Raw genomic sequence first — 23,526 nt, forward strand, 5'->3', positions numbered from 1 at the left:
ATTCTGTAATGAAACGTCTGCTAGAAATTAACCAAGCTCAGAAAGCACCAAAGACCCCTCACACTTTCTAATCCTCACGTGACGGCTGTCAAGTGAAAGCCGCTCGTGTATGCTGTACGGTACACGAGGGTCTTTTGTCTATCTCTAGAAAACCTCCTTAGAGTTTTAAGAAAAGGGAGGGGGAGAACTCGATGCGATTTAACCCTTTCTTTGCGGCTGGGTTTTCCTTCCAAGATACTTTTGTTGCACGCGTGGTTTTCCCGTGTACTGCTGCTGGCGTTGAACTTTTCGAAATAAAGCAACGTGGGGAAGGCGGACCTGGCATCAAGAGGAAAGAAACCGGAGGTAAGACGTAAAAGGTTCATTTTCCCCAAATTTCCTGTATTGCCGCCCGGCTATAACAAGGAAATCGTGCCTGGCGATCCGCTGGGATCTTAGGATCGCTGCAGATTCCCGGGTCTCCGTGGCTTCTGTTGCAAGAAATCAAATTTCATTTTCTTTCGGGTGTTCCAGGAAGAGATGCCCGTAGTGATCGGCTTTGAGGGCAGCGCCAACAAGATCGGAATTGGGATTGTCAGGGATGGGGAAGTGCTGAGCAATCCCCGACGGACATATGTAACCCCTCCGGGACAGGGTAGGTATCTTGATGGACAGTGGTTAATATTTATACGTATTTATATGTAAGGGTGCAGGTATAAGCATATGTATGTATATAGCATGTTTGTATGTGTGTTATGTATGTGTACACTTTTGAGAGCAGGGAACAGAATTTCATTTTTAATGTGTGCCAGGGTGCCCACAGTAAAAAAAAAATAACAATAAAGGTTATCTTGTGTTATTTCCCATGAATGGTCTTATCCAGCCTAGTGCTTTTTAGTTGCACTTCAACTCCCAGAATTCCTAGTCGGTGTGGTGCAGGGGTAGGCAACCTTGGCTCTTTTATGACTCGCGGACTTCAACTCCCAGAATTCCTGAGCCAGCATGGCTCAGCTTGGAAACCTCTCCCTTTCCCCTCAGCATGGCTGGCTCAGGAATTCTGGGAGTTGAAGTCCACAAGTCATAAAAGAGCCAAGGTTGCCTACCCCTGGTGTGGTGCCAAGGAAGGGATCCTGGGAGTTGAAATCATTGGAGGTCTCCAGCCTAAAAAGGCGATGAGAGTAGGTGGCCCGCTTGCTGAAAGAATTCAGCATTTTTCCTGGATTTAAAGAAGTGGAGCCAGATTAATTAAAAGAAAATAATAATTCACTCAGTCTTAAGTGTATTTACATAGATCTGTCCTCATGTCCCCAAAAAGAGAAAACAGTTTGATTGGCGAAAATAAGGGAGCAGGGCCTTTTTTGTGATGGCTCCTCCATTTTGGAATAAAGTAGAATTAGTATTATAGGTAGTTATCCATTTAGAACCATTCATTTAGTGACTGTTTGAAGTTACAACAGCATTGAAAAAAAGTGACTTATGACGGTTTCTCACACTTAGGACTGTTGCAGCATCCACGTGATCAGAATTTGGGCACTTGGCAACTGGCATGTACTTATGACAGTTGCACTGTCCCGGGGTCATGTAATCACTATTTAAAACTTTCCAGGCACCTTCCGACAAACCCAGTCAAAGAAGGGAAGCCAGATTTGCTTAATAACTACACTATTTATTTAACAACCACAGTGATTCACTTAACAACTTTGGCAAAAAAAACCTTTGTAAAATGGGTGTAATACACTTAACTGGCTCAATTGTGGTCGTAAGTCAAGGACATCTGCACTCATTACAAGCATCTGTCCAAGTTACAAAACAAAACACAATTACAATAGCTTATGTTATATAAAAGTATAAGCTTTAGTATTAGCATTTTATTAAAGGTGATACTAGCAATTTAGCATAGAAGGCTGCCTTTTTTTTTGAAGTTTAAGAAACCATGTTTTTCCTTTAAACCAAAACCATTTCCTCTGATGTGCAAAAAGTAGTTTTTTTCAGGGACAGTGATGAGAAACACTATATTCTAAAGACATTAGCTAAAGTTGCAAGTGTTGAGAAAGAAAACATAATTACAAATTGATCCAACCACATTAGCTTGGGCTTAGATAGCACAGAATGTGGATCCATCTTTTTTCAACCTTGACCTTTTCCCATTTTGGTCCCACTCTGTAGGTTTCCTTCCAGGTGACACGGCACGCCACCACCGTTCTTGCGTTCTTACTGTGTTGCACGAAGCCCTAGAAGAGGCTGGATTGAAACCTCGGGACATTGATGCAGTGGCTTTCACCAAAGGTGAATCTCTTTTCTTAAAGGGAAGGAGACACATGGATTCTTTAAAGCATGAGGATATCCAACCTTGGCAACTTTTAAAACTTGTGGACTTCAACTCCCAGAATTCCCCAGCCAGCATGGCTGGCTGCAGTGGTGGGATTCAAATACCTGAACAACCGGTTCTCTTATTGGATGCAGGCCTGGGCCTCTGAGGCCTAGAATGGACTTCCGGAAGTGGCATCCACGCACTTCCGGCGGGCCGTTCTAGGCTGGGGAGGCGTCCTCCAAGCCTCCGAGACCTAGAATGGACTTCCGGAAGCAATGTACATTCAGCCGGTTCTCTGAACTCAGCAAAATTTAGCTACTGATTCTATCGAACCGGTGCGAACCGGCTGAATCCGACCACTGGATGGCTGGGGAATTCTGGGAGTTGAAATCCACAAGTCTTAAAGTCGCCAATGTTGGGGTCTCCTGTTTTAAGGTATTTTGATTAAGGGTCCTTGAAGAACCTATAACTCAGGGGTAGTCAACCTTGGCTCTTTTATGACTCGTGGACTTCAACTCCCAGAATTCCTGAGCCAGCTGTGCTGGCTCAGGAATTCTGGGAGTTGAAGTCCACGAGTCATAAAAGAGCCAAGGTTGACTACCCCTGCTATAGCTGTACTTCATCTTCTTGTACCCTTCTTATTGGCCATGTTGGCTGGACTTGCAGAGAACTGAAGAACCAGCATCTGAAGAACCACAACTTCTCTGCTCCTAGACAATCTTCCTAATTTAAGCTTGTTTTATATGCCCCAGATTGGTAGAGTAAAATCGTTGAATGGTCTATAATAATCTGTAAGACCTACCAAAAACAAATAAACCAATGCAAAATAAAATCTGAGAGCCGTACATCAATGCTGTATTGGATTTAATGCATATTTTTCTATCTTTCAGGCCCAGGGATGGGAGCTCCACTGGTGACTGTAGCTGTTGTTGCCAGAACTGTGGCCCAGTTGTGGGGGAAGCCACTTCTGGGAGTGAATCATTGTGTCGGACACATTGAGATGGGGCGGCTTGTGACCGGTGCAAAGAACCCAACAGTGTTGTACGTCAGTGGTGGGAACACTCAGGTACTGAGGAAGAGAAGGGATTTCTGGGTTTGCATGGTTGTGCTAAACCATGGTTTGATATAAACCATAGTATCCCAAGTCCATACATATCACTTTAACCCCAAAATCATGCTTCACAGAGCAGGAGTTGAGTTCATGCCCCACCAAAATAAAAACCAGGAAACCATATCATGGCTTAGTGGAAAGCATGGTCTCAGCTTGAAACTCAATTCACACACTATGCTAAATAATCCACAGTTGGTTCGCAGTGGCCAGATTTAGTACAGGGGTAGGCAACCTTGGGTCTTTTATGCTGGCTCAGGAATTCTGGGAGTTGAAGTCCACGAGTCATAAAAGAGTCAAGGTTGCCTACCCCTGGTTTAGTGCAAATAAGCACTTCTGAGCAGGCAGTGTCGTTAAGTTTCTTAATTCTGAATAGAGAGTGGAGAATGGAACGGAACAGAATGGAATAGAATAGAATAGAATAGAATAGAATAGAATAGAATAGAATAGAATAGAATAGAATAGAATAGAATCCTGCGAATTTACAAGACAGATGGCATAGGGCAGTGATGGCGAACCTTTTAGAGACCGAGTGCCCAAACTGCAACCCAAAACCCACTTATGTATTGTCGGGTGCCGGGTGGGTGTGGCCCATTGGGTGGGCGTGGCCCATTGGGTGGGCGTGGCTGCAGTGGTAACGTCACACTGGGTGGGACTAAAAAGTTCAATCAATTCCAACTTTGCGAGATCTTTTTTTTCCCCGCGAGAAGTTGAAATTGATTGATTGATTGAACCCTCTTTTGTTTTGCACACGGCGGCGGAGGCCTAAAGCGAAAAGGTTTTATAAAACCCAGCTGAAGGCCTAGGACTGGGGTGACAGTGCGCGTGTCCACAGAGAGGGCTCTGAGTGCCACTTGTGGCATGCGTGCCATAGGTTCGCCACCATGGGCATAGGGAACAAAAGCTGTTACAGAATCTGGTAGTCCTGCTGTAAATACTTCGAAACCTCCTCCCAGAGGGGAGCAATAGAAACAGACCTTGAAGTGGGTATATGGGGTCTCTAACAATGCTTCGAGCTCTAAGCACATATAAGTGCTTATAAGCAGCATCCTGATAAAACGGGAAGCAAACTTCCTATAATCTTCTCGGCTGTCCTTCTATCTGAGGCACTGCTGCCACCAAACCAGACAGTGCTGCAATTTGTTAAATGCTCTCAATTGGGCCTCTGTAAAAAGTGGCCAGGACAGAAGGAGAAAGATGTGCTCTCCTCATCAGATGCAGGAAATGCAGACGCTGGTTTGCACGCTTCACTAAAGATGATGTATGAAGAGACCAAGTCAGATTTGTAGTTATCTGCACCCCCAGATACTTAATACTGTTGACCACCTCCACAGCTACAGCCTGATACAAAGTCCAGCACTGTCAAAAAGCTTGATGTGAAAAGAAGACAGTAGTAACCTAACTGTAGGAGACAGGTTTGGTCTGATGGCATGTGTCCAGCCAATAACATCTGGTCCAAACCATCATTATTTTCTAGGGCTCATCAGTAAAGCAGTAACTCTAAGTTGGACTTTCTTTGTAGTCACCTGTGTCCTCTGGAACTCCATTCCCCTTGAAGACCACATGGACCTGATGTTGTCTTTTCAGAAAGCTTTAAAGACTTGGCTTTTCCAGCAGGCCCTGGGACAGGGTGCCTTAGGGTTCCACTTGTTGATTTACATGTTATAGTGCACAATTCATTTTGTGGATTCCCCAGAGATAGGCCTTACCAAACACATTGCTGTTTTGCTTGATTTATCTTTGCCATGTTATTGTTTTGAACCTAATGAGTTCCAACTAAGAAGGTGGGAAAAAGAACTTTGGTTGGCCCACCTGGATCTCAGGAACGTCAAGTGTAAGTGAAGGGGGTTATAACTGTGTCTGCCTCTTCCTCCCATCCAGGTCATTGCATACTCTGAGCATCGTTATCGTATATTTGGGGAAACTATAGACATTGCTGTGGGAAACTGCCTGGATCGTTTTGCTCGAGTGTTGAAGGTAAATACGGCCGAACGTAGATGAGAAGGCAAGTTGGCTTCGTTAGATCGTATGTGAGAATTATGGGACTTCTTTCTGAATGTACACATTTGGAAGAGGTTCAGTAGGGCTATGTGGTGTATCAGAGATCCTTTGAGGCTGAGAAAACAAGTATGGCAGGGGTCTTCAAACGTGGCCCTTTTATGACTTGTGGACTTCAATTCCCAGAATTCCTCAGCCAGGCACGCTGGCTGAGGAATTCTGGGAGTTGAAGTCCACAAGTCATAAAAGGGCCAAGTTTGAAGACCCTGAACTATGGGGTCTATTTTCTCCCTGATTATTTCATGAAGACACAGATGAAACTGGAGGAGGAGCATAACCTGGTACATATCTATGGAGATTCTCAGTCATCCAGGTCATGGGTGTATCAAAGGTGCTTTTCCAAAAGGCAACTGGGCTTTGTTTTTTTCCTTGAGGAAGGTGTTTTGCTTCTCATCCAAGAAGCATCATCTGAAGTCCAGTTGCCTTTTGAAAAAGCACCTTTGAGACATAACCTGGTACCTTTAGAGATGTTGGAACATCTCCCTCAACATCTCCAATCAAGATGTGCTGACTTGTAGATCAGAGAAGTTGGACTCTTAACACCCAAAGTCTGCCAAGTTGGGTTATCCTAATACTTTGCAGTTTAGCCTCTGAATATATACAGGAGAGTAAGTTGCATGTACAAGAAGGAAATGTCAGCCAAAACAATATTACAGATAGTCCCTGACTTAAAACCAATCTTTGCTTTCTTTTGCTACAGTCATTCTACTTCTATTTGCAGGTCTATATCTTTTTCTTATTTTATCCATTTTTTTTGTCTTTTGCTATCTCTGGGTACTACCCATGGACATTGTGTCTGTCCTATTGATGATTGTTAAGTCAGGTCATTGATGATTGCCAAGCCAGTTATTATTATTGTGGAAATCTGATTCTTTCATTCACTTCTTGACTTAGATCTCAAATGATCCCAGTCCAGGCTACAACATCGAACAGATGGCCAAAAAGTAAGTCATAACAAGGGGAAAACTCTCACACAATCATTTTCTTTGTTCTGTTAAATGTATTTAATAGGTACTAGACGTGGGTTCCATATCCTTAGTTTGGACCAAAATTAAATAATTTTGACAAATACACAAAATCTTCAGGAAGGATCTCAGAAGGCCATAGGAAAACGTTAGCAGGATCCATGTCTTTTCCATGGGTGTATTTAGTAGATTATGTTGATATTATCCATTTAATCGTGTCTGGCTCTTGGCAATGCCATGGGCCACATCGCTCCACATCTTCCAGTCTTGCACTATTCCTTTGAGTTGTTCTATGTTCTGTCTGGTATCAGCTTTTATAGTGTCCAGCCATTGTGTTCTTTGACGACCTGGTTTCCTTTTACTGCTAACTCTCCCCAACATGATTGTTTTCTCCAGTGAATTTCCCCACGTGACATGGCCAAAGTAAGCGAGGTGCAGTTTTGTGATTCTATTTAGTAAAAAATTACCCTAACTGGCCTCTTCTGAAGTCTGTATTTTCAACAAATGATGATCCAAATACGATCCTCATATATTTTACTAAGTCAAGCAAAAGATATTGGTTGCAGTTCCTTTTCTGCTATATGCTGTAAAGATAAACCTGCAGGGTGGTGGCATCAAGATCATTAATACAATCATTAAGTGTGGCCTTACAATGCTTGGTAAGGCCACACTTGGAATACTGCATCCAGTTTTGGTCACCACGATGTAAAAAAGATGCTGAGACTCTAGAAAGAGTACAGAGAAGAGCAACAAAGATGATTAGGGGACTGGAGGTTAAAACATATAAGGAACGGTTGCTGGAATTGGGTATGTCTAGTTTAACGAAGAGAAGGACGAAGGGGGACATGATAGCAGTGTTCCAATATCTCAGGGGCTGCCACAAAGAAGAGGGAGTCAAGCTATTCTCCAAAGCCCCTGAAGGCAGGACAAGAAGCAATGGATGGAAACTCATCAAGGAGAGAAGCAACTTAGAACTAAGGAGAAACTTCCTGACAGTTAGAACAATTAACCAGTGGAACAACCTGCCTCCAGAAGCGGTGAATGCTCCAACACTGGAAGTTTTTAAGAAGAGACTGGATAGCCATTTGTCCGAAATGGTGTAGGGTTTCCTGCCTGAGCAGGGGGTTGGACTAGATGACCTCTAAGGTCCCTTCCAACTTTTTATATTATTATTATTATTATTATTATTATTATTATTATTATTATTATTATTATTATTATTATTATTATTATTATTATCAATATTATCAATATTATTATTATTATCAATATTATTATTATCAATATTATTATTATTATTATTATTATTATTATTATTATTATTATTATTATTATTATTATTATTATTATTAAGGTGGTGGTCCTTCTCTCATCTTTTGAAAAATAGAAGCTGGCTTCATTGCTCTGTTTCTTGTTTTTTTGCAGAGTGAGGATTATTTGGGTTCTGCAGGGCTGTGTTTCTCATCCTTAGCAACTTTAAGCTCTGTGGAGTTCAGGGTGACTGGGGAATTCTGGGAGTTGAAGTCCACATGGCTTGAAGTTGCTAAGGTTGAGAAACCATGCTCTAGAAAGACACCATATCTTAGATTATAGCTCAATACAGGAGAAGGAGATTCAACACTTCCTCTTTTCTTCTTCAGGGGTCAAAAGTTGGTCGAGCTTCCCTATACAGTGAAAGGCATGGACGTGTCATTCTCTGGGATTCTGTCCCACATAGAGGTAGGATTCAAATCCCACAAAGCATCAGTTGGAAATTTAGTGGAGGAACTTTTCTTTTTTAAATGCTGTCTGTAAGAGCACAACCAAGTCAACTCCCAGCCAATTCGGTGGGTCTCAAAATTGCTCAGCAGGTTAACCCTTGGATGCAACACCACCAGGAAATGATCCATTTGCTAGGAGCTGAGCTCAAATGAAAAGAGCTTTAAATGCTTGTTCTTTCTCCACGGCTACCTGTTATGGCTACTTATTTCTTTGCCCATTGTGGTGTTTTTGGGAAGCTGCTAGGCTCTTACCTCTGACTTGTGAGTCTCAAAGGGGTATGTGGTTGTCAATAGCAGGAATAGGATAGAGCACTAGAGCACCTTTAGCCAGATTCAACCTGCCTTCAGTACATGCTCACCCTGCTTGCCCAGCATACAAAAAACTTGATTCTATTTTCCTTCCATTGTTTTCATCAGTTACGCAGTGTTTCTCAACCTTGACAATTTTAAGGCATGTGGACTTCAACTCCCAGAATTCCACAGCCAGCAATGCTGGCTGTGGAATTCTGGGAGTTGAAGTCCACATGCCTTAAAATTGTCAAGGTTGAGAAACACTGAGTTACGGTGAGCTGCCTAAGATCACCATCTGAGATAGGCAGCCCTATCAGTCTTTAAACAAAATAAACATTACTGCTTCTAAAATAATATATTAACCTTTTAATTAATATGCCCCACCCTCCTGTATAATGAGCCATTCTGGCCCTTAAAGACAAGCAGCTTCATTCTGTACCATTTTCAACACCCCAAAATTATTATAAGAGTTGTGGTGGTGCAGTGGTTAGAATGTAGTAGAGCAGACCAACTTTGCGTTCGCACTGTCAGGAGTTCGATCCTGACTGGCTCAAGATTTTTATCCCAGAGCTGTAACCATATTAAATACTACTTATAGTGCAACATTGAAGTGCAATATTGGGGGCAGCGCAATGGTGAATAGAATGGGAAGGATGTGTGTATATAATGTATGTTCTTATTTGTGGTTTTTACTTGCGTGTAGTATGCACTTTGGACAGCGCTTAATTTTGTTGTGAGATACACAGTGACAATAAAGATCTATTCTATTCCTGTTCTACTCTACTCTACTCTACTCTACTCTATTCTACTCTACTCTACTCTACTCTACTCTACTCTACTCTACTCTACTCTACTCTACTCTATTCTGCCTTTCCATCCTTCCAAAGTTGGTAAAATGAGGACCCAAATTGTTGGGGGCAATATGCTGACTGTGTAAACTGCTTAGAAAGGGCTGTAAAGCACTATGAACCGGTATATAAATCTACTCGAAGTGATATTGCTATTGTTATTTCCTCAGTTTGGGCTCCAAAAATGATTTCTCTGATATACAATTCTTATTCTGAAAAGAGGGATACTCCCTTATTTTGTTAGCGAAATACTACTAAACATTACTGAATATTATTATATTACTATTTTGTCAGCAAATATTAGTATTACTAGAAAAAAAACCCCAAAGGGCAGCATGTTCATAGCATCAGTACAGGTAGTCCTTGTTTAGTGACTGCCTTGTTAAGTGACCCTCCATGTGACAGTGATGAAAAAGCAACTTAAGGACCAATCCTCACTTTTATGACCTTCGCAGGTCCGCAAAGCAAAAGAAAGCTGAAACAAGATTATAAGCACAGTTGCAGTTTCACTCAGTGTTCACTTAATAGCAAACTTGCTGGCCCCAATCGTGGTTGCTAAATGAGGACTATCTGTAATAGATAACAATCGATAACAAGGATTCATGCTGTTCTCTTGTAGGACGTGGCTCACAGAATGCTGTCTGCAAAAGAATGCACTCCAGAGGACCTCTGCTTCTCTCTACAGGTAAGGAACTAATCAGGTCTGGATCGAAGAGTATGTAGAACAGGGGTCTCCAACCTTGGCAACTTTAAGACTTGTGGACTTCACCTCCCAGAATTCCCCACCAGCATGCATATGCTGCAGTGGTGGAATTCAGCCGGTTCGCACCACTTCGGCAGAACCGGTAGCTATTTTTTTGTTGCCCAGGCCCAGGATGGACTTCCGGAAGCGGCATCCACACAGAGAACCGGTTGATCACATATTTGAATCCCACCACTGATATGCTATATACCCGTGGTGGCGAACCTATGGCACGCGTGCCACAGGCGGCACACGGAGCTGTCTCTGGTGGCACACGAGCCATTGCTGGGCCAAGCTGTTCCCTCCTCCTCTCCGTGCATGCGCAGCTCTCCGCGCATGCGCAGTCTGGAAATAGGCTAGAGGCTATAAAAGGAGCAACTTTTGGCGGAAGCAGCATTTGCTGCAGACAGCGAGAGAGCAAGCACAAGTCGGAGTGGACAGCGAGCAAGTGAGCACGAGCTGACAGCTCAGTGGCCACGCCCATTTGGTGGCCACGCCCACCCGGCACCTGGTGATGCATAAGTGGGGTTTGGGTTGCATTTTGGGCACTCGGTCTCTAAAAGGTTCGCCACCACTGCTATATACAGTAGCTTAGTGACAGCCGTCTTGGTTGCTGTCACAATCAAGACCATGTAGAGGGCAGAAGGAGGACAGAAGGAAAAACCACCACCAAGGCAATGATTGGATAAGAGGGGATTGAGCCAGGGCCAAGAAAGTAACTTGAGGAAACAGCTCACTCAAGCCCCTCCTTATTTCATACAAAATAAGGTAGAAAAAAAGTCATTTTGTTATTAGCCGTTACGCTAAAAATACTACTGGTTTACAAGGCACTGGTTTCTTAGTCTGGTCAACCTTGTAGGGCTGACAGATTAGGCCCCCAGAATGGGAGGAATGGGCCTGCAGGTTTCTGTTATCAGCACCTAGAAAATATTTACTTCTTTGACATCAGGTGTAAAAGTTGATTTATATTGCATGCATAGATAGAGGAGGATGGGCACCCCTAGTTGAGAACTGAACGGAAAGCTTCTGAATTCTGATCCTATAATTTCTCCTTCTTCTCCAAAGGAGACACTCTTCGCAATGCTGGTGGAGATCACCGAACGGGCCATGGCACATACCAGCTCCAGTGAGGCCTTAATTGTGGGCGGCGTTGGCTGTAAGTGATTTGGGCGGGTGCTGGGAAGGGCTGATTGTCTCTATAGGCTAGATGGAGAAGTTGAAAAATATCCCAAAAGTCAGAGAAGGCAAGCTGCACTGATGCCAAGAAAACTACTGTATCTAGGAAGATGGAGTCAAGATGGAGAAACATTGATCTATTAGACGGGATGCTTGTTCACCTGGTGTTTCTTTCAACAAGGGAGACTGCTCCTTTCTTTGTAGGCAACGAGCGACTTCAAGAGATGATGGGGATCATGTGCAGAGAGAGAGGGGCTCGACTCTTTGCAACTGATGAAAGGTGAGAACTCCCCACCCCACCCTCCATCTTCTTCCAAAGATCCTCCTAGGCTTAGCTTCCTGGCATCTGTTAGGGGTGGGTGAGTCCACCATTTCCTTCAAAGACTCAGTTGTGCGTATTAGCAGCAAAAGCAGCTGGACAACTTTATAAAGCCTTTGTAAGACCACACTTAGAATACTGCATCCAGTTTCGGCCACTGTATTATAAAAAAGATGTTGAGATTCTGGAAAGACTGCAGAAAAGAGCGATAAAGATGAATAGGAGGCTGGAGGCTAAAACATACGAAGAACAGTTGCAGGAATTGAGTATGACTAATCTAGTGAAAAGAAGGACTAAGTGTGACATAATAGTAGTGTTCCAATATCTAAGGCAGACATGTCAAACTCGCGACATCACGTGATGTATCGGGACTGTTTTGCCATTGCCGGCAATGGGGTGGGACCGGCTTCCGCATGATGTGTCTGCCCCATGGGCCGGCAGTTTGACACCCCTGATCTAAGGGGCTGCCACAAAGATGGGGGGAAGGTCAACCTATTCTCCAAAGCACCAGAAGGCAGGACAAGAAGCAATAGATAGAAACTGATCAAGGAGAGAAGCAACTTCAAGCTTCAAGGTGTTAGTAACAACCTTTAAAGGGCTCCATGGCAATGGACCTAGGTATTTGCAAGACCGCCTCCTACCAAATACCTCCCTTCGACCAGTCGCTCCCACAGAGAGGGCCTCCTTAGGGTGCTGTCGGCCAGTCAATGCCGGCTGGCGACCCCCAGGGGGAGAGCCTTCTCTGTGGCAGCTCCTGCCCTCTGGAATGACCTACCCCCCGACCTACGTACAACTGCGGACCTGCGCCTCTTTCGCCGAGCCCTGAAAACCCATCTCTTCCATGCGGCCGGCCTGGCGTAGTTTTAATTATGTTTTAGTAAAGGTTTTTATATGGGGTATTTTAGAGCAGGCCTTTTATTTAATATTTATTGTGATTTTTATTATCGCCTGTTCACCGCCCTGAGTCCCGTAAGGGATATAGGGCGGTATATAAATTTAAATAATAAATAAATAAATAAACCTAGAACGAAGGAGAAATTTCCTAACAGTGAGAACAATTAACCAGTGGAACAACTTGTCTCCAAAATTTGTGGGTGCTCCATCACTGGAGGCTTTTAAGAAGAGACTGGACAGCCATTTGTCTGAAATGGTGTAGGATTTCCTGCTTGAGCAGTGGTTGGACTAGAAGACCTCCAAAGTCTCTTCCAATTCTGTTACAACTTGTAGGATCTAAGCAGCCTAACAAAACCAGGGTGGGCCTCCTGTTGCTTGAATCCTGCTATAAGGTCTTCTGCTTGAGCAGAGGGTTTGACTAGAAGACCTCCAAGGTCCCTTCCAACTCTATTCTGATTGATTTGAACCTCTTTTCATTGTATCCTCAATAGTTTTGGCAATACCAAAAGTTAATCCATCCATAAAGTATCATTGGCTTGAATCCCAGTTATTTGCCTGAGTCTCTCTCAACTAAGCTGCAAGTAGCAAATTTGGAAAAGTGATGCAACTAACACCATGCTGTTGTAGAGTTTCCTTGAGTTTAGCCTTTGCAAAAGAACAAAAGAGAGCCTGCACTCAGAACGGCTCTCCTTTTTTAAAAAAAAATAAATCTCCGATTCCTCATGACCAGTTTTGTACCCAGGTTCTGCATTGACAATGGTGCCATGATCGCCCAAGCTGGTTGGGAAATGTTTCAGTCTGGTCAAGTCACAGCACTCAAAGATTCGTGGATTACGCAAAGGTGATTGTCCTAATTTCCAATACAAGGGAAAATAATTGTGGAATTAGCGGAAATGGGGCACGGAAGTCCCGAGGCATTTAATTTGTTTAGATCCTTGCTAAATCAGACATCTTTGAAGCCGTGGCTTTAGTCGGTCTTTTTAACTCCACCTTTTTAAAACTTCCTGCAATTGTGCACCTCTAAATACAGGGGAATCCTCCAGTTAGGACCACAACTGAGCCCAGAATTTATGTTGCTAAGTGAGAAATTGGTTAAGGGAGTTTTGTCCCATTTTACGACTTTTCTTCCCACATTTGGTAAGTGAATCACCATAGCTGTTAAATTAGTAAGACGGTGGTTCACTGAATCTGGCTTCCCCATTGACTTTTGCTTGTCAGGTCGCAAAAGGGGATCATGGGACCCAGGGACTTTGCAACCGTCATAAATACGAACCAGTTGTCAAGCATCCGAATGTAAATCACATGACCCCGGGGAGGCTGCAACGTTCATAAGTGGGGAAAATGGTCAGAAGTCACTTTTTTTCAGTGCCATTGTAACTTCGAACAGTTACTAAATGTTGTAAGTCGAGGACCCCCTGTGCAGATGCAGGAAATGCAGTGACTCTCTATGTCTATGGAGATTCTCAGTCATCCAGGTCATGGTGGTCTCAAGGAACTTTTTCAGGAGGCAACTGGTCATTTGCATTCTTTTAGAGCAGTGGTTCTCAACCTTTTTAACGCCGCGACCCCCAACCGGTCGTAAGTCGAGGACTAAACCGGTCATAAGTCAAGGACTAAACCGGTCGTAAGTCGAGGACTACCCAACCGGTCATAAGTCGAGGACTTTCCCTGCCCGGGACCGCCACACATGCATGGTTCCGCCCCCTGCGCCGGCCGAGGCGTAGCTGGCAAGCGGCAGAGACGGAGCAGGCCGACCACCAGCTGGCCCAGCTCAAGGGAGGTAAGGCACCCGCTGGAAAAGGGGGGAAAAAATGGCAGACAGCCTTGCTTGGCGACCCCCGTGAAATGGTCGATCGACCCCAAATGGGGTCCCGACCCATAGGTTGAGAACCACTGTTTTAGAGAGTCGTTGAGGCCATTTGGAAATTTACCTGTGTCCTCAGGGTCACCTGAGTAGTGCAAATGTGTGTGGAGCCCTCTTGGCTGCCTCAACGACTCCCTAAAAAAATGCAAATGACCAGCTGTTTGCAAGGAATATAAATCCTTCCATTCCCCGCCATCCAGTCGGAGCTGAAGAAGCTTCTTGGATGAGAAGCGAAACGTCTTCAAAAGAAAAACAAGAAAGTCCTATTGCCTCCTGGAAAAGTACCTTGAGACAGTAAACTCTCTAGTTAAGCAAACAGTTCCCTGCATGTTTGCAATTAACAGCTTGGGAGTCCAAATTTGAGGGCAAACCAGCCTGATTATGGGTGCAGCTTTGTATCCCTTCCCATCCCCCCCCCACTTTTAAAGGCCTCTTAAAGCTATTTGATATGTGTTTACTCAGAGGTAAATTGGATCCTTAGAGGAATGGATACCCGCTCAAATGGATGCTGTGTGCTTTCATTCTTTCCAGGTATCGTACAGACGAAGTGGAGGTAACGTGGCGAGACTAAGGGTTTCTCTTCTCCAGTTTGGAAGCCGTGAAGAAAAAGCAGCTGCAAGGCTCATTAGATACACCCTTTTTTTAAAACGCACACTTTTTCGCCTAAAATAAATGATCTGATTTTGTAGGAAAGGGCTCTACAGTGTGTCTGTGCTGGATCGGTTAGGATGAAAAGTGGCTTTTGAGAAAAAAAACAAAGGGCACATTAAGAAGAATGTTCCTAACAGCGAGGACAATTAACCAGTGGAACAGCTTGCCTTCAGAAATCATGGGCGCTCCATCATTGGAGGTTTTTAAGAAGAGACTGGACAGTCACTTGTCCGAGATGATATAGGTTCTCCTGCTTGAGCGGGGGGCTGGACTAGAAGACCTCCAAGGTCCCTTCCATCTCTATACTGTTCTGTTCTGTTCCGTTCCATTCCGTTCCGTTCCATTCCACTCTACTTCTATTCTATTCTATTCTATTCTATTCTATTCGCTGAGACATTTCACTATTTTGGCTTGTGGGTCTTCATATCTGCCAGTTTCAATTTTTTTTTTTCTGGCCAAAGCCACCTTCTCTTCCTTTTGCTATGTGGGCAGAACCTTCCATCTCAACCATAATTGTATGGGTCATGAGCTCAGCTGACTGGGGAGGCTGAAATATTTGAATTTCTTTTAGTTTACCGGGGAGCGAAGGGTTAAGAAGCAAAATGGGTGTCCTTTTTTAGCAGGTTTCCAGTTGTTTTTAAGGGGTGTAGTGGATGCCGAGATAGTTGCAAAGCTCTAATACTGTCTCTGAGGCCCCTCAAAATGAATTCCCAAATGATCTGAAACTCGGACCTGTTTGGGAATCTGCAAATGAGTTATATGCTGCTCTTAAAGTAGGCGTGGGCAACTATGGCTCTTTACCACCTGTGGACTTCAACTCCCAGAATTCCTGAGCCAACATGGCCGACTGGGAGTCGAAGTCCATAGGTTGTAAAGGGGCCGTCGCTGCCCATCCCTTTAACTCTGCCTTGTATTTGTCACTCGAGAGTTGCGCCCCAAGAGTTGGCAACTTGTTGAACTTTGCTGGAAAAGGAGCCCCCTTAGCAGAGGAGGAAGTACGACAGCCCTGGCTGAGAAGAACAAAGTAGAGAGACACACCCAGGGTTATTAAATAACAATATTCAAAAAGTATCACTATTTACAGAGCAGGGAGACACAAGCACAGTCAGAATTGGTCCTTTGCGTTCAAACGCAACAACAAGCCGGGATTTAAAAAAAAAAAAAACACAGCAAAATTCCTTCGTTGTGCATGGGTGGTCCAGGCTTCTCGGCGATGCTGACCTGCTCAATGGGCAATGTCCTTCTGTGTTCCGTGGGGGTGACTGTCAAGACTTTGGAGTCTATTGCCCCCCCCCTCCCGTGGCTGGGTTGGCATGACAGCAGCCCCTTATAGCCTGTTTGCGCAAGGCTTCTTGGTGATCCTGCTGCCCCCTATTGGCAGTAGAGGGTGAGCACATCCTCTTGGTTGCCCCGGATGAAGACCACTGGTGGATATAAGTTTTTGGAGACCGTCTCAAGCCAGGCCATGTAGAGGGAGCTGGGGCAGGCTCCTTTTCGTACCACCGGAAGGCTTCTAGAGAATTGAGGAAAGGCAGAGAAGGAGTTAGGGATCGGCTTGTAAGGAACTGAGAGGCTCCACATTACAAAATCTGTGTGTACCCTACAACAGGGTTTTTCAACCTTTTCACCCATTGTACCACTTTTAGGATATGGCAACATCCGAGTACCACCAGTCGCCTAACAAGGTGTCAAAAATTTGATGCCCCCCCCCCAAAAAGACGCCTGCCTGCCCGCCCGGCGGCGCTCTTCCTCCTGTCCGAGGTTTTCATTGTTCTGAGCATTTCTGTTGAGGATTGGCAGCGTGAGTGGGTTTTGGTTTTTATTCCCCCCCATCTGCTGGGTGGTTGCAGCAGGTTTTGGTCACTTCACATGACCCTGGGACACTGTGACCATCATAAATATGAATCAGTTGCCAAGCATCTGAATGTAAATCACAAGACCCTGGAGAGGCTGCAACATTCCAGCTGATCGGCACTTCTGGGCTCAGCAGAAGTGCCAGGATCAGCGCCAAGCTCCAGCTGGAGCCTGACACTGATCCTGGTGCTTCCACTGAGCACTGATAACTCCGAAGAAGCGCCGATCAGCTGGAAAGCGGCACTGATCCTGGCGCTTCCGTTGAGCCCTGACAGCCCTGCAGCTTCAGCCGTCTCTCGCTCAGGCTTGTGCGGTGCTGCCGCCGGTTCAGCTCATTCCCCCCCCCGCTATCACTTTTCTAGGATGGTCGCGTACCACCTGCCAGGTGCCAATGTACCACAGGTGGTACCCGTACCACTGGTTGAAAAGCCCTGCCCTACAACATTGTGTACAATAGAAGTGACCTTCCTGAAGACAGGACAGACAATTTCTGCCATTACCTGATTAACTTGATCTCCTACACTAGATCAGTGTTTGAACAAGCTCTGATACGAGGCCATGAGTTCTAAAAAGGCTGCTGGCAAGCAAGCAACAATCTCACAACAAAAGTGATAACTTAGAAGGACAGATGAATGGCCCTTCCATTTTCTAAGGTTGGACACAGCATCTTCTAAGACTCCTCATTTGCATGGCTCATGGTTGGATCTTTGCACAACAACACAATACATGGAAATACTTAATCCCGTTAATTGCTGGAAAATCTCGGTATTAACCTTTAAATCAATTGCCCTTTTCACTTGGTGAGAACTTTTGGGCTGACTGTAGACTATTTTCATTGTTAACTACTGAATGCCTCGTCTTAGCCTCAAATATTCCTTAATAAACTCTTTTGTGTGGGCTGGTTATTAATTATAGTTTTATTTTGGACTGTTCGCTGTTTAACAACCTGTTTTACAACCTGTGCTGTTTGCTATTGATAGAAGCAGCACTGGGGGATTGAGCTGTGTTTGGTACAGCCTATTTTTTTAAAAAAATAAAATTAGCTTGGTTGATTTTATTTTTCTATAGTAAAAAAGAGCCAGCCTGGTCTAATGGTTAAAGTACCAAGCTAGAAAGCCAGAGACTATGAGTTCTAGTCCTGCCTTTTTTATCCTATTTTTATAAATAACTTAAGGCAGCGAATATATTCCACACAAAACACCTTCCTCCTCCTATTTTCCCCATAACAACAATCCTCACTCTGTCTCAACCCAATTTACCTCACAGGATTGTTGTGGGGAAAATAGGAGGAGAAAGGTGTGGTGTGTGGAATATATTCACTGCCTTGAGTTATTTATAAAAATAATAAAGGCGAGATATAAATAAATAAAAATAAAATATTTTGCTTATTTTCCCCAAACCTGCTGTCAATTTTTTTGGGGGGGAGGGGGGGAAACTGTATTTTTCTAGCAAGTGAGGGTATATGTCCGGGGGCAATTGCACAATAGGCATACAATTTTCTAAATTAAAATTAAATTTAAAATGAATTTGGTCTAGTGGTTAAGGTACCAGACTAGAAACCAGGAGGCAGCGAGTTCTAGTCCCACCTTAGCCATGAATGTCAGCTGGCTGATCTTGGGCCAGACCCTCTCTCTCAGCCCAAATCACCTCACAGTATTGTTGTTGTTGTGGGGGAAATAGGAGGAGGAAGGCATATATATTTTGCTGCCTTGAGTTATTTATAGAAATAATTAAAGGTGGGATAAAAAATAAAATTTATGTCCCAAAAAACCCCCCAGAATCAGGTCTGTTTTCATAGCGAGGCATGTAGTTTATTTTTGTGCCTAAAGAGTTTTAATTGTCTAGAATAGGACACTTAAGACCCAAAACACCTGTACTTTGGAACTGATAATGACACACCATGAGCTCCGGAGATTTCCTGTTCCCAGGCTTATGGATGGTGGCCACGGAGATTAAAAGTGTATCCTCAGAAAGCTGCATTTTCTGAGTCTTCACTTTTCTATCCAATACTCTGTTGTGTAAAACTGGAATGCAGCTGATCTTGTAGCCAAAACGTGTGCACACATCTCCTGCCTTTACTTCAGGAGCTTATGCTAATGTAAATTGTATTCCTTCCTCAACTTTTCCCCCCACCACAACCTTGTAAGGTAGGATGAAAGTTAGGAACTGGCCCCAAAGCCCCCCAGGATGCTTCTGGGCCTGAAGATAGAACATAAATCTCTTTCCTTCTAGTCCAGTACCTTAACCACTAAATCCACACTGGCATTCAAATCAGACCACGTTCCCTCGTGCACAATTTTCAAATTAAATAGGGATCAACAAGGCAACGCTTTAATAGCTGCAGCTTGGTGACCCATCCACCACCACAAAGTTAATTCCAAAAGGAAAGGGGTGCATCGTTGCCCTAGGTAAGAACGCTACAACCATTAGGGATGCTGACCACTCTGAGAAAGAAGACGTGACTCACATGACGATGAGGGCTGCATTGCGGGAGTGATCTTGTACAACCTCGTGAAGACACATGTGCTGCTCAGACTAGACATTGGAGAGGAGAGAAAAAAGAGGGTTTTAGTGGGTTTTAGTTTCTTCCTTTTCCTTTCCCTTTAACTCCCAAAGCGCAACTCGAATGGAAATGTCTAGCTGGCCTTGGCTGATCTGGGAAAAAAAGCGAGATGTAACATATGGAGGGGAGGCCACAAGGAGATCACAGGGAAGAGATTAAGGGGAAGAGGAACTAATCATCCTGGGGGGAAAAACATCTAGGAAATCACTAGCAGCTGATGCTCACTTGAGGGAACTTTTACTTCTGCCACGAAACTTGTTAATGCTCAGGATTGTGCTGAGAAGTGACCTCAAAGGCAACGCTTTCAAAAGGCAACTGGACTGTTTTATTTTATTTTATTTTATTTTCAGAAGGAGGAGGAGGAGGAGGAGGAGGAGGAGNAAGAAGAAGAAGAAGAAGAAGAAGAAGAAGAAGAAGAAGAAGAAGAAGAAGAAGAAGAAGAAGAAGAAGAAGAAGAAGAAGAAGAAGAAGAAGAAGAAGAAGAAGAAGACATTTTGTTTCTCATCGGTTTTGGCAGGATAGTGGGGGCAATGGAAGGATTAGTTCTGACAGGATGGGAAGTTGGAAGGATATTTCTTTGCAGTCATCTGGTCATTAGTGCTCTCCCTGAGAGTTCTTGGGGCTACTTGGGATTTTTATCTGTGCCCTCAAGATCACCTGTATCAGAGTGCAAATGGAGGTGGAATTTTCTTGGAATTGTTGCAAGTGCTGTGCTGTAGACAGGAGACAGGTGGTGTGGTATCTTCATTCAAACATTCTCTTCACTTGTCTCTTTGACCTCAAGCAATGCAGACCCAAACATTCTCACCTTTTTCTTGTAGATTCTCAGGTCTTCACTGGTGACTTTCCATGGCATCTCCTTCTTCATTGCTTCTATGGTTTCGGCATCTTTTTGGCCTTCGTTGAGCCGAAATGGAGCTATAAGGTCCTCAAATTCTTTGCAACTGCCATGGGGAAGGAAAGAAGAAAAATGTATGAAAAGGGAGGAAGAGAATAACAGAAAATCTGAAGGACAGAAATCTCACTGTTTAAGAAACACGGGTTTCGGACAGCCAACGACAAGCGTCACACATCCCTCAAGAAATGATACAGGCAGTCCTTGGCTTAGGATCACAACTGAACCCAAAATTTCCACTGCTAAACAAAAACCTTGCTGTTAAGTGGGGTTTGCTCTATTTTACGACTTTTCTTCCCATGGTTGTTAAATGAACCATGCAGTTGTTATTCACATGGTTGTGAAGTGAGCATTGCTTTCCCATTGGTTTTGCTTGTCAGAGTCACAAAAATTGATCACATGATCCAGGACGCTGCAACCATCCTAAATGCATGCCAGTTGCCAAGGGTCCAAATGTTGATCACATGACCCTGGGGATGCTGCAAAGGTCGTAAGTGAAAAACAGTCATAAGATACTTTTCCCGGTGCCATTGTAACTTTGAACGGTCACTGAACGAATGGTTGTAAATCAAGAATCAATTGTAATTGGCTTCAAACCCATGCACAATTCTTTTTAAAAGAAAAGAATTTTGAAGAAGTAAAAAAACATGGAAGACATGCTTGCTTAGCTTACATAAATTAATTCTGCTATTCAATTCAGTAAGTATTCTGTACATCCTTAATCCAGTCAAATTTCTCATAAACTTACTAAGCCCAACATTCATTATCATATAATCAGGGGACTGGAGGCTAAAACATACAAAGAACACTTGCTGGAATTGGGTATGTCTAGTTTAATGAAGAGAAGGGTTGGGACTGACATAATAGCAGTGTTCCAGTATCTCAGGGGTTGCCACAAAGAAGAGGGAGTCAAGCTATTTTCCAAAGCACCTGAAGGCAGGACAAGAAGCAACGGATGGAAACTAATCAAGGAGAGAAGCAACCTAGAACTAAGGAGAAATTTCCTGACAGTTGGAACAATTAATCAGTGGAACAACCAGCCTCCAGAAATTGTGAATGCTCCAACACTGGAAGTTTTTAAGAAGAGACTGGACAACCATTTGTCTGAAATGGTATAGGTTTTTTTGTCTAAATAGGGGATTGGACTAGAAGACCTCCAAGGTCCCTTCCAACTCTGTTATTCTATTCTAATCTGAAAGCTGAGGGGTAGGAAGAAATAAGGCTTGGAATCGGGGTAGTGGTAGTGGTCATGTGGATTTTCAACAGTTCCTCTAAGAAAGAGACCTTCAAATAATCTATCCCAGAAATCTTAAAGCCATGCTAAGTTCATGGAAAGAGCAACTGCATCATCATTACCATTGGCGATGTTCTCATGAAGCAACATTAACCTGTTTTCTGGCCTAGTTCTTTCCTGGTTAAGTCTCAGCCCCAAATTGCAGAATAGGCCACCATTGTAGGTTTCAAACATCTGTCCTTCTGAGTACTATATAGGCCTTTCAATCGATCCAGGTTGTTGCCCCATGTAGGATCCTAAAAAAACATCTCCTGTCAAAGGTCTCATTGGACATCACAATTGAAGGGATGCCCACCAGTTTTCTGGATCACTGGCTCCACTATCAAATTGTTGTTACTGTTTGATTCCGTTTTACTAAAATCCTCCCAGAAACCATTATTCTATGTCCTTCCCTGGAGAACAACAAGTCTTGATCTTCTCCTATGTGACACTTTTTCAGGTATCTTGGTACCTTGGTATTCATCGTTAATTGGCTCCAGAAGGTGTGCTGAACATCAAAAACGATGAGAATCAAACAAATTTTTCCCATGAGGAATAATGTAGGCAGTCAGAAGGCAGCGACACCAACAAGTTCTAACTTGTGTGTTGAGTATGATGAATACTGGATCAAAATTTTTGTGTCAAGATGCATTAGGTACCAAATTTGATAAGTTTCAAAGCAGTTGAGTATGAAGGAACCACTGTGTTTGAAGATTGCTTTCATTCCCTCTCACTCTTCTCTTTTCAAGGCTAAACAGCCATTTCTATCTCTCCTCAGAGATCTTTGTTTCTAGTTTCCCAGCCAATTTTGTTGCCCTTCTCTAAATCTACAGTATTCCTGTTTCTCTCCATCCTTCTTTAAATGTAGAACTTGACTCAGTACTTGAGGAGCATCTTGTTAATGTCGAAGAGGGTGAAATGATTCTTTCCACTGAATTGGAAATGACTTATATGTTTATTCACAAAAAAAATGGAAAGATTCAGCATTATCCACAATGGTAGAAATGGTTGGTGAAGATGATGGGACTTGCTGAGGTAGCCAAATAGACTTATTTGGTCAGGGAAAAGACAATTTCTACATTTATTCCTGACTGGAAACCATTTATAGACTTTAGCTTGAAACAGGAAAAAAAATAAATGATTTATAGTTTGGATGATTAGACAGTATTAATTATAGAAAGAAGAGCCATGGATAAATTTATATTTTTACTTAAAGCTGCTGTAAAGAAGATCAGAAGTTATGCCTTTGCATATTTCTTTCTTACTATTTTTCTTTTATTTTTTAAATGTTTTTTTACACTTTTAGCTTTTTCTCATGTTTCTTTTTCTTTTTTTCTTTTACAGGTAGTCCTCGACTTACAACCGTTCATTTAGTGACCATTCAGAGTTACAACAGCACTGAAAAAGTGACGTATGACTATTTTTCACATGACTGTTGCGGCATTCCCGTGGTCACGTGATCAAAACTCAGACGCTTGTCAACTGGTTCATATTTATGATGGGTCATGAGATCCCCTTTTGCTATCTTCTGACCAGGAAAGTCAACAGGGAAGCCAGATTCACTTAAGAAACCATGTTACTTACTTAACAACTGCAGTGATACACTTGACAACTATGGCAACTGTCATAAAATGGGGCAAAACTCAACTGTCTCGCTTAGCAACAGAAAGTCTGGTCCCAGCTGTGGTCGTATCTGTATTTGTTTGAGACAAAGGAGCTGGGTTAGGAAACCAAGGGCTCAGGAACAATAACTGTGGACAAATTATTATTATTATTATTATTATTATTATTATTATTATTATTATTATTATTATTATTATTATTATTATTATTATTATTATTATTATTAATTACATTTATATCCCGCCCTTCTCCTTACGGACTCAGGGCGGCTAACAATCAGATAAAAAACACACACATTATACACCTATTAAAATTGATTAAAAAGAAATATTTAAACTCGTCAAATTTAAAA

The 23,526-nt window shown here is 43.2% G+C and overlaps 2 protein-coding genes across 2 annotated transcripts in view; one reads left to right on the top strand and one right to left on the bottom strand.

Annotated features, from left to right (window-relative positions):
• The first annotated feature begins 207 nt into the window (after positions 1–207).
• Positions 208–15,032, top strand: OSGEP (O-sialoglycoprotein endopeptidase). The gene is made up of 12 exons (XM_015821399.1): positions 208–345; positions 514–634; positions 2,146–2,265; positions 3,181–3,356; positions 5,280–5,375; positions 6,351–6,400; positions 8,062–8,140; positions 9,940–10,005; positions 11,128–11,218; positions 11,443–11,518; positions 13,194–13,292; positions 14,847–15,032. The coding sequence occupies exons 2-12, from the start codon at positions 520–522 to the stop codon at positions 14,884–14,886; spliced, it is 1,008 nt and encodes a 335-aa protein (XP_015676885.1). The 5' UTR covers positions 208–345; positions 514–519; the 3' UTR covers positions 14,887–15,032.
• A 978-nt stretch (positions 15,033–16,010) lies between these two features.
• Positions 16,011–23,526, bottom strand: part of LOC107292321 (solute carrier family 12 member 3) — a 43,178-nt gene continuing 35,662 nt past the window's right edge. The window contains exons 24-26 of the mRNA XM_015821402.2: positions 20,192–20,327; positions 19,288–19,355; positions 16,011–16,479 (exon numbers count right to left, since the gene is read on the bottom strand). Of these exons, the coding sequence (XP_015676888.2) occupies positions 16,338–16,479; positions 19,288–19,355; positions 20,192–20,327 (346 nt within the window). The 3' untranslated portion in view covers positions 16,011–16,337. The remainder of the gene's footprint in view (positions 16,480–19,287; positions 19,356–20,191; positions 20,328–23,526) is intronic.

Source organism: Protobothrops mucrosquamatus, unplaced genomic scaffold (assembly GCF_001527695.2).
Source record: "Protobothrops mucrosquamatus isolate PMUCROS unplaced genomic scaffold, P.Mucros_1.0 scaffold1323, whole genome shotgun sequence".
NCBI lineage: Eukaryota > Metazoa > Chordata > Lepidosauria > Squamata > Viperidae > Protobothrops > Protobothrops mucrosquamatus.

Bases quoted from the DNA above. Each gene is read 5' to 3' on its own strand.
- OSGEP (XM_015821399.1), top strand. From the start codon at position 520: ATGCCCGTAGTGATCGGCTTTGAGGGCAGCGCCAACAAGATCGGAATT. The intron at 635-2,145 runs GTAGGTATCTTG...CCCACTCTGTAG, and splicing joins TGTAACCCCTCCGGGACAGG to GTTTCCTTCCAGGTGACACG. The intron at 6,401-8,061 runs GTAAGTCATAAC...TTTCTTCTTCAG, and splicing joins ATCGAACAGATGGCCAAAAA to GGGTCAAAAGTTGGTCGAGC.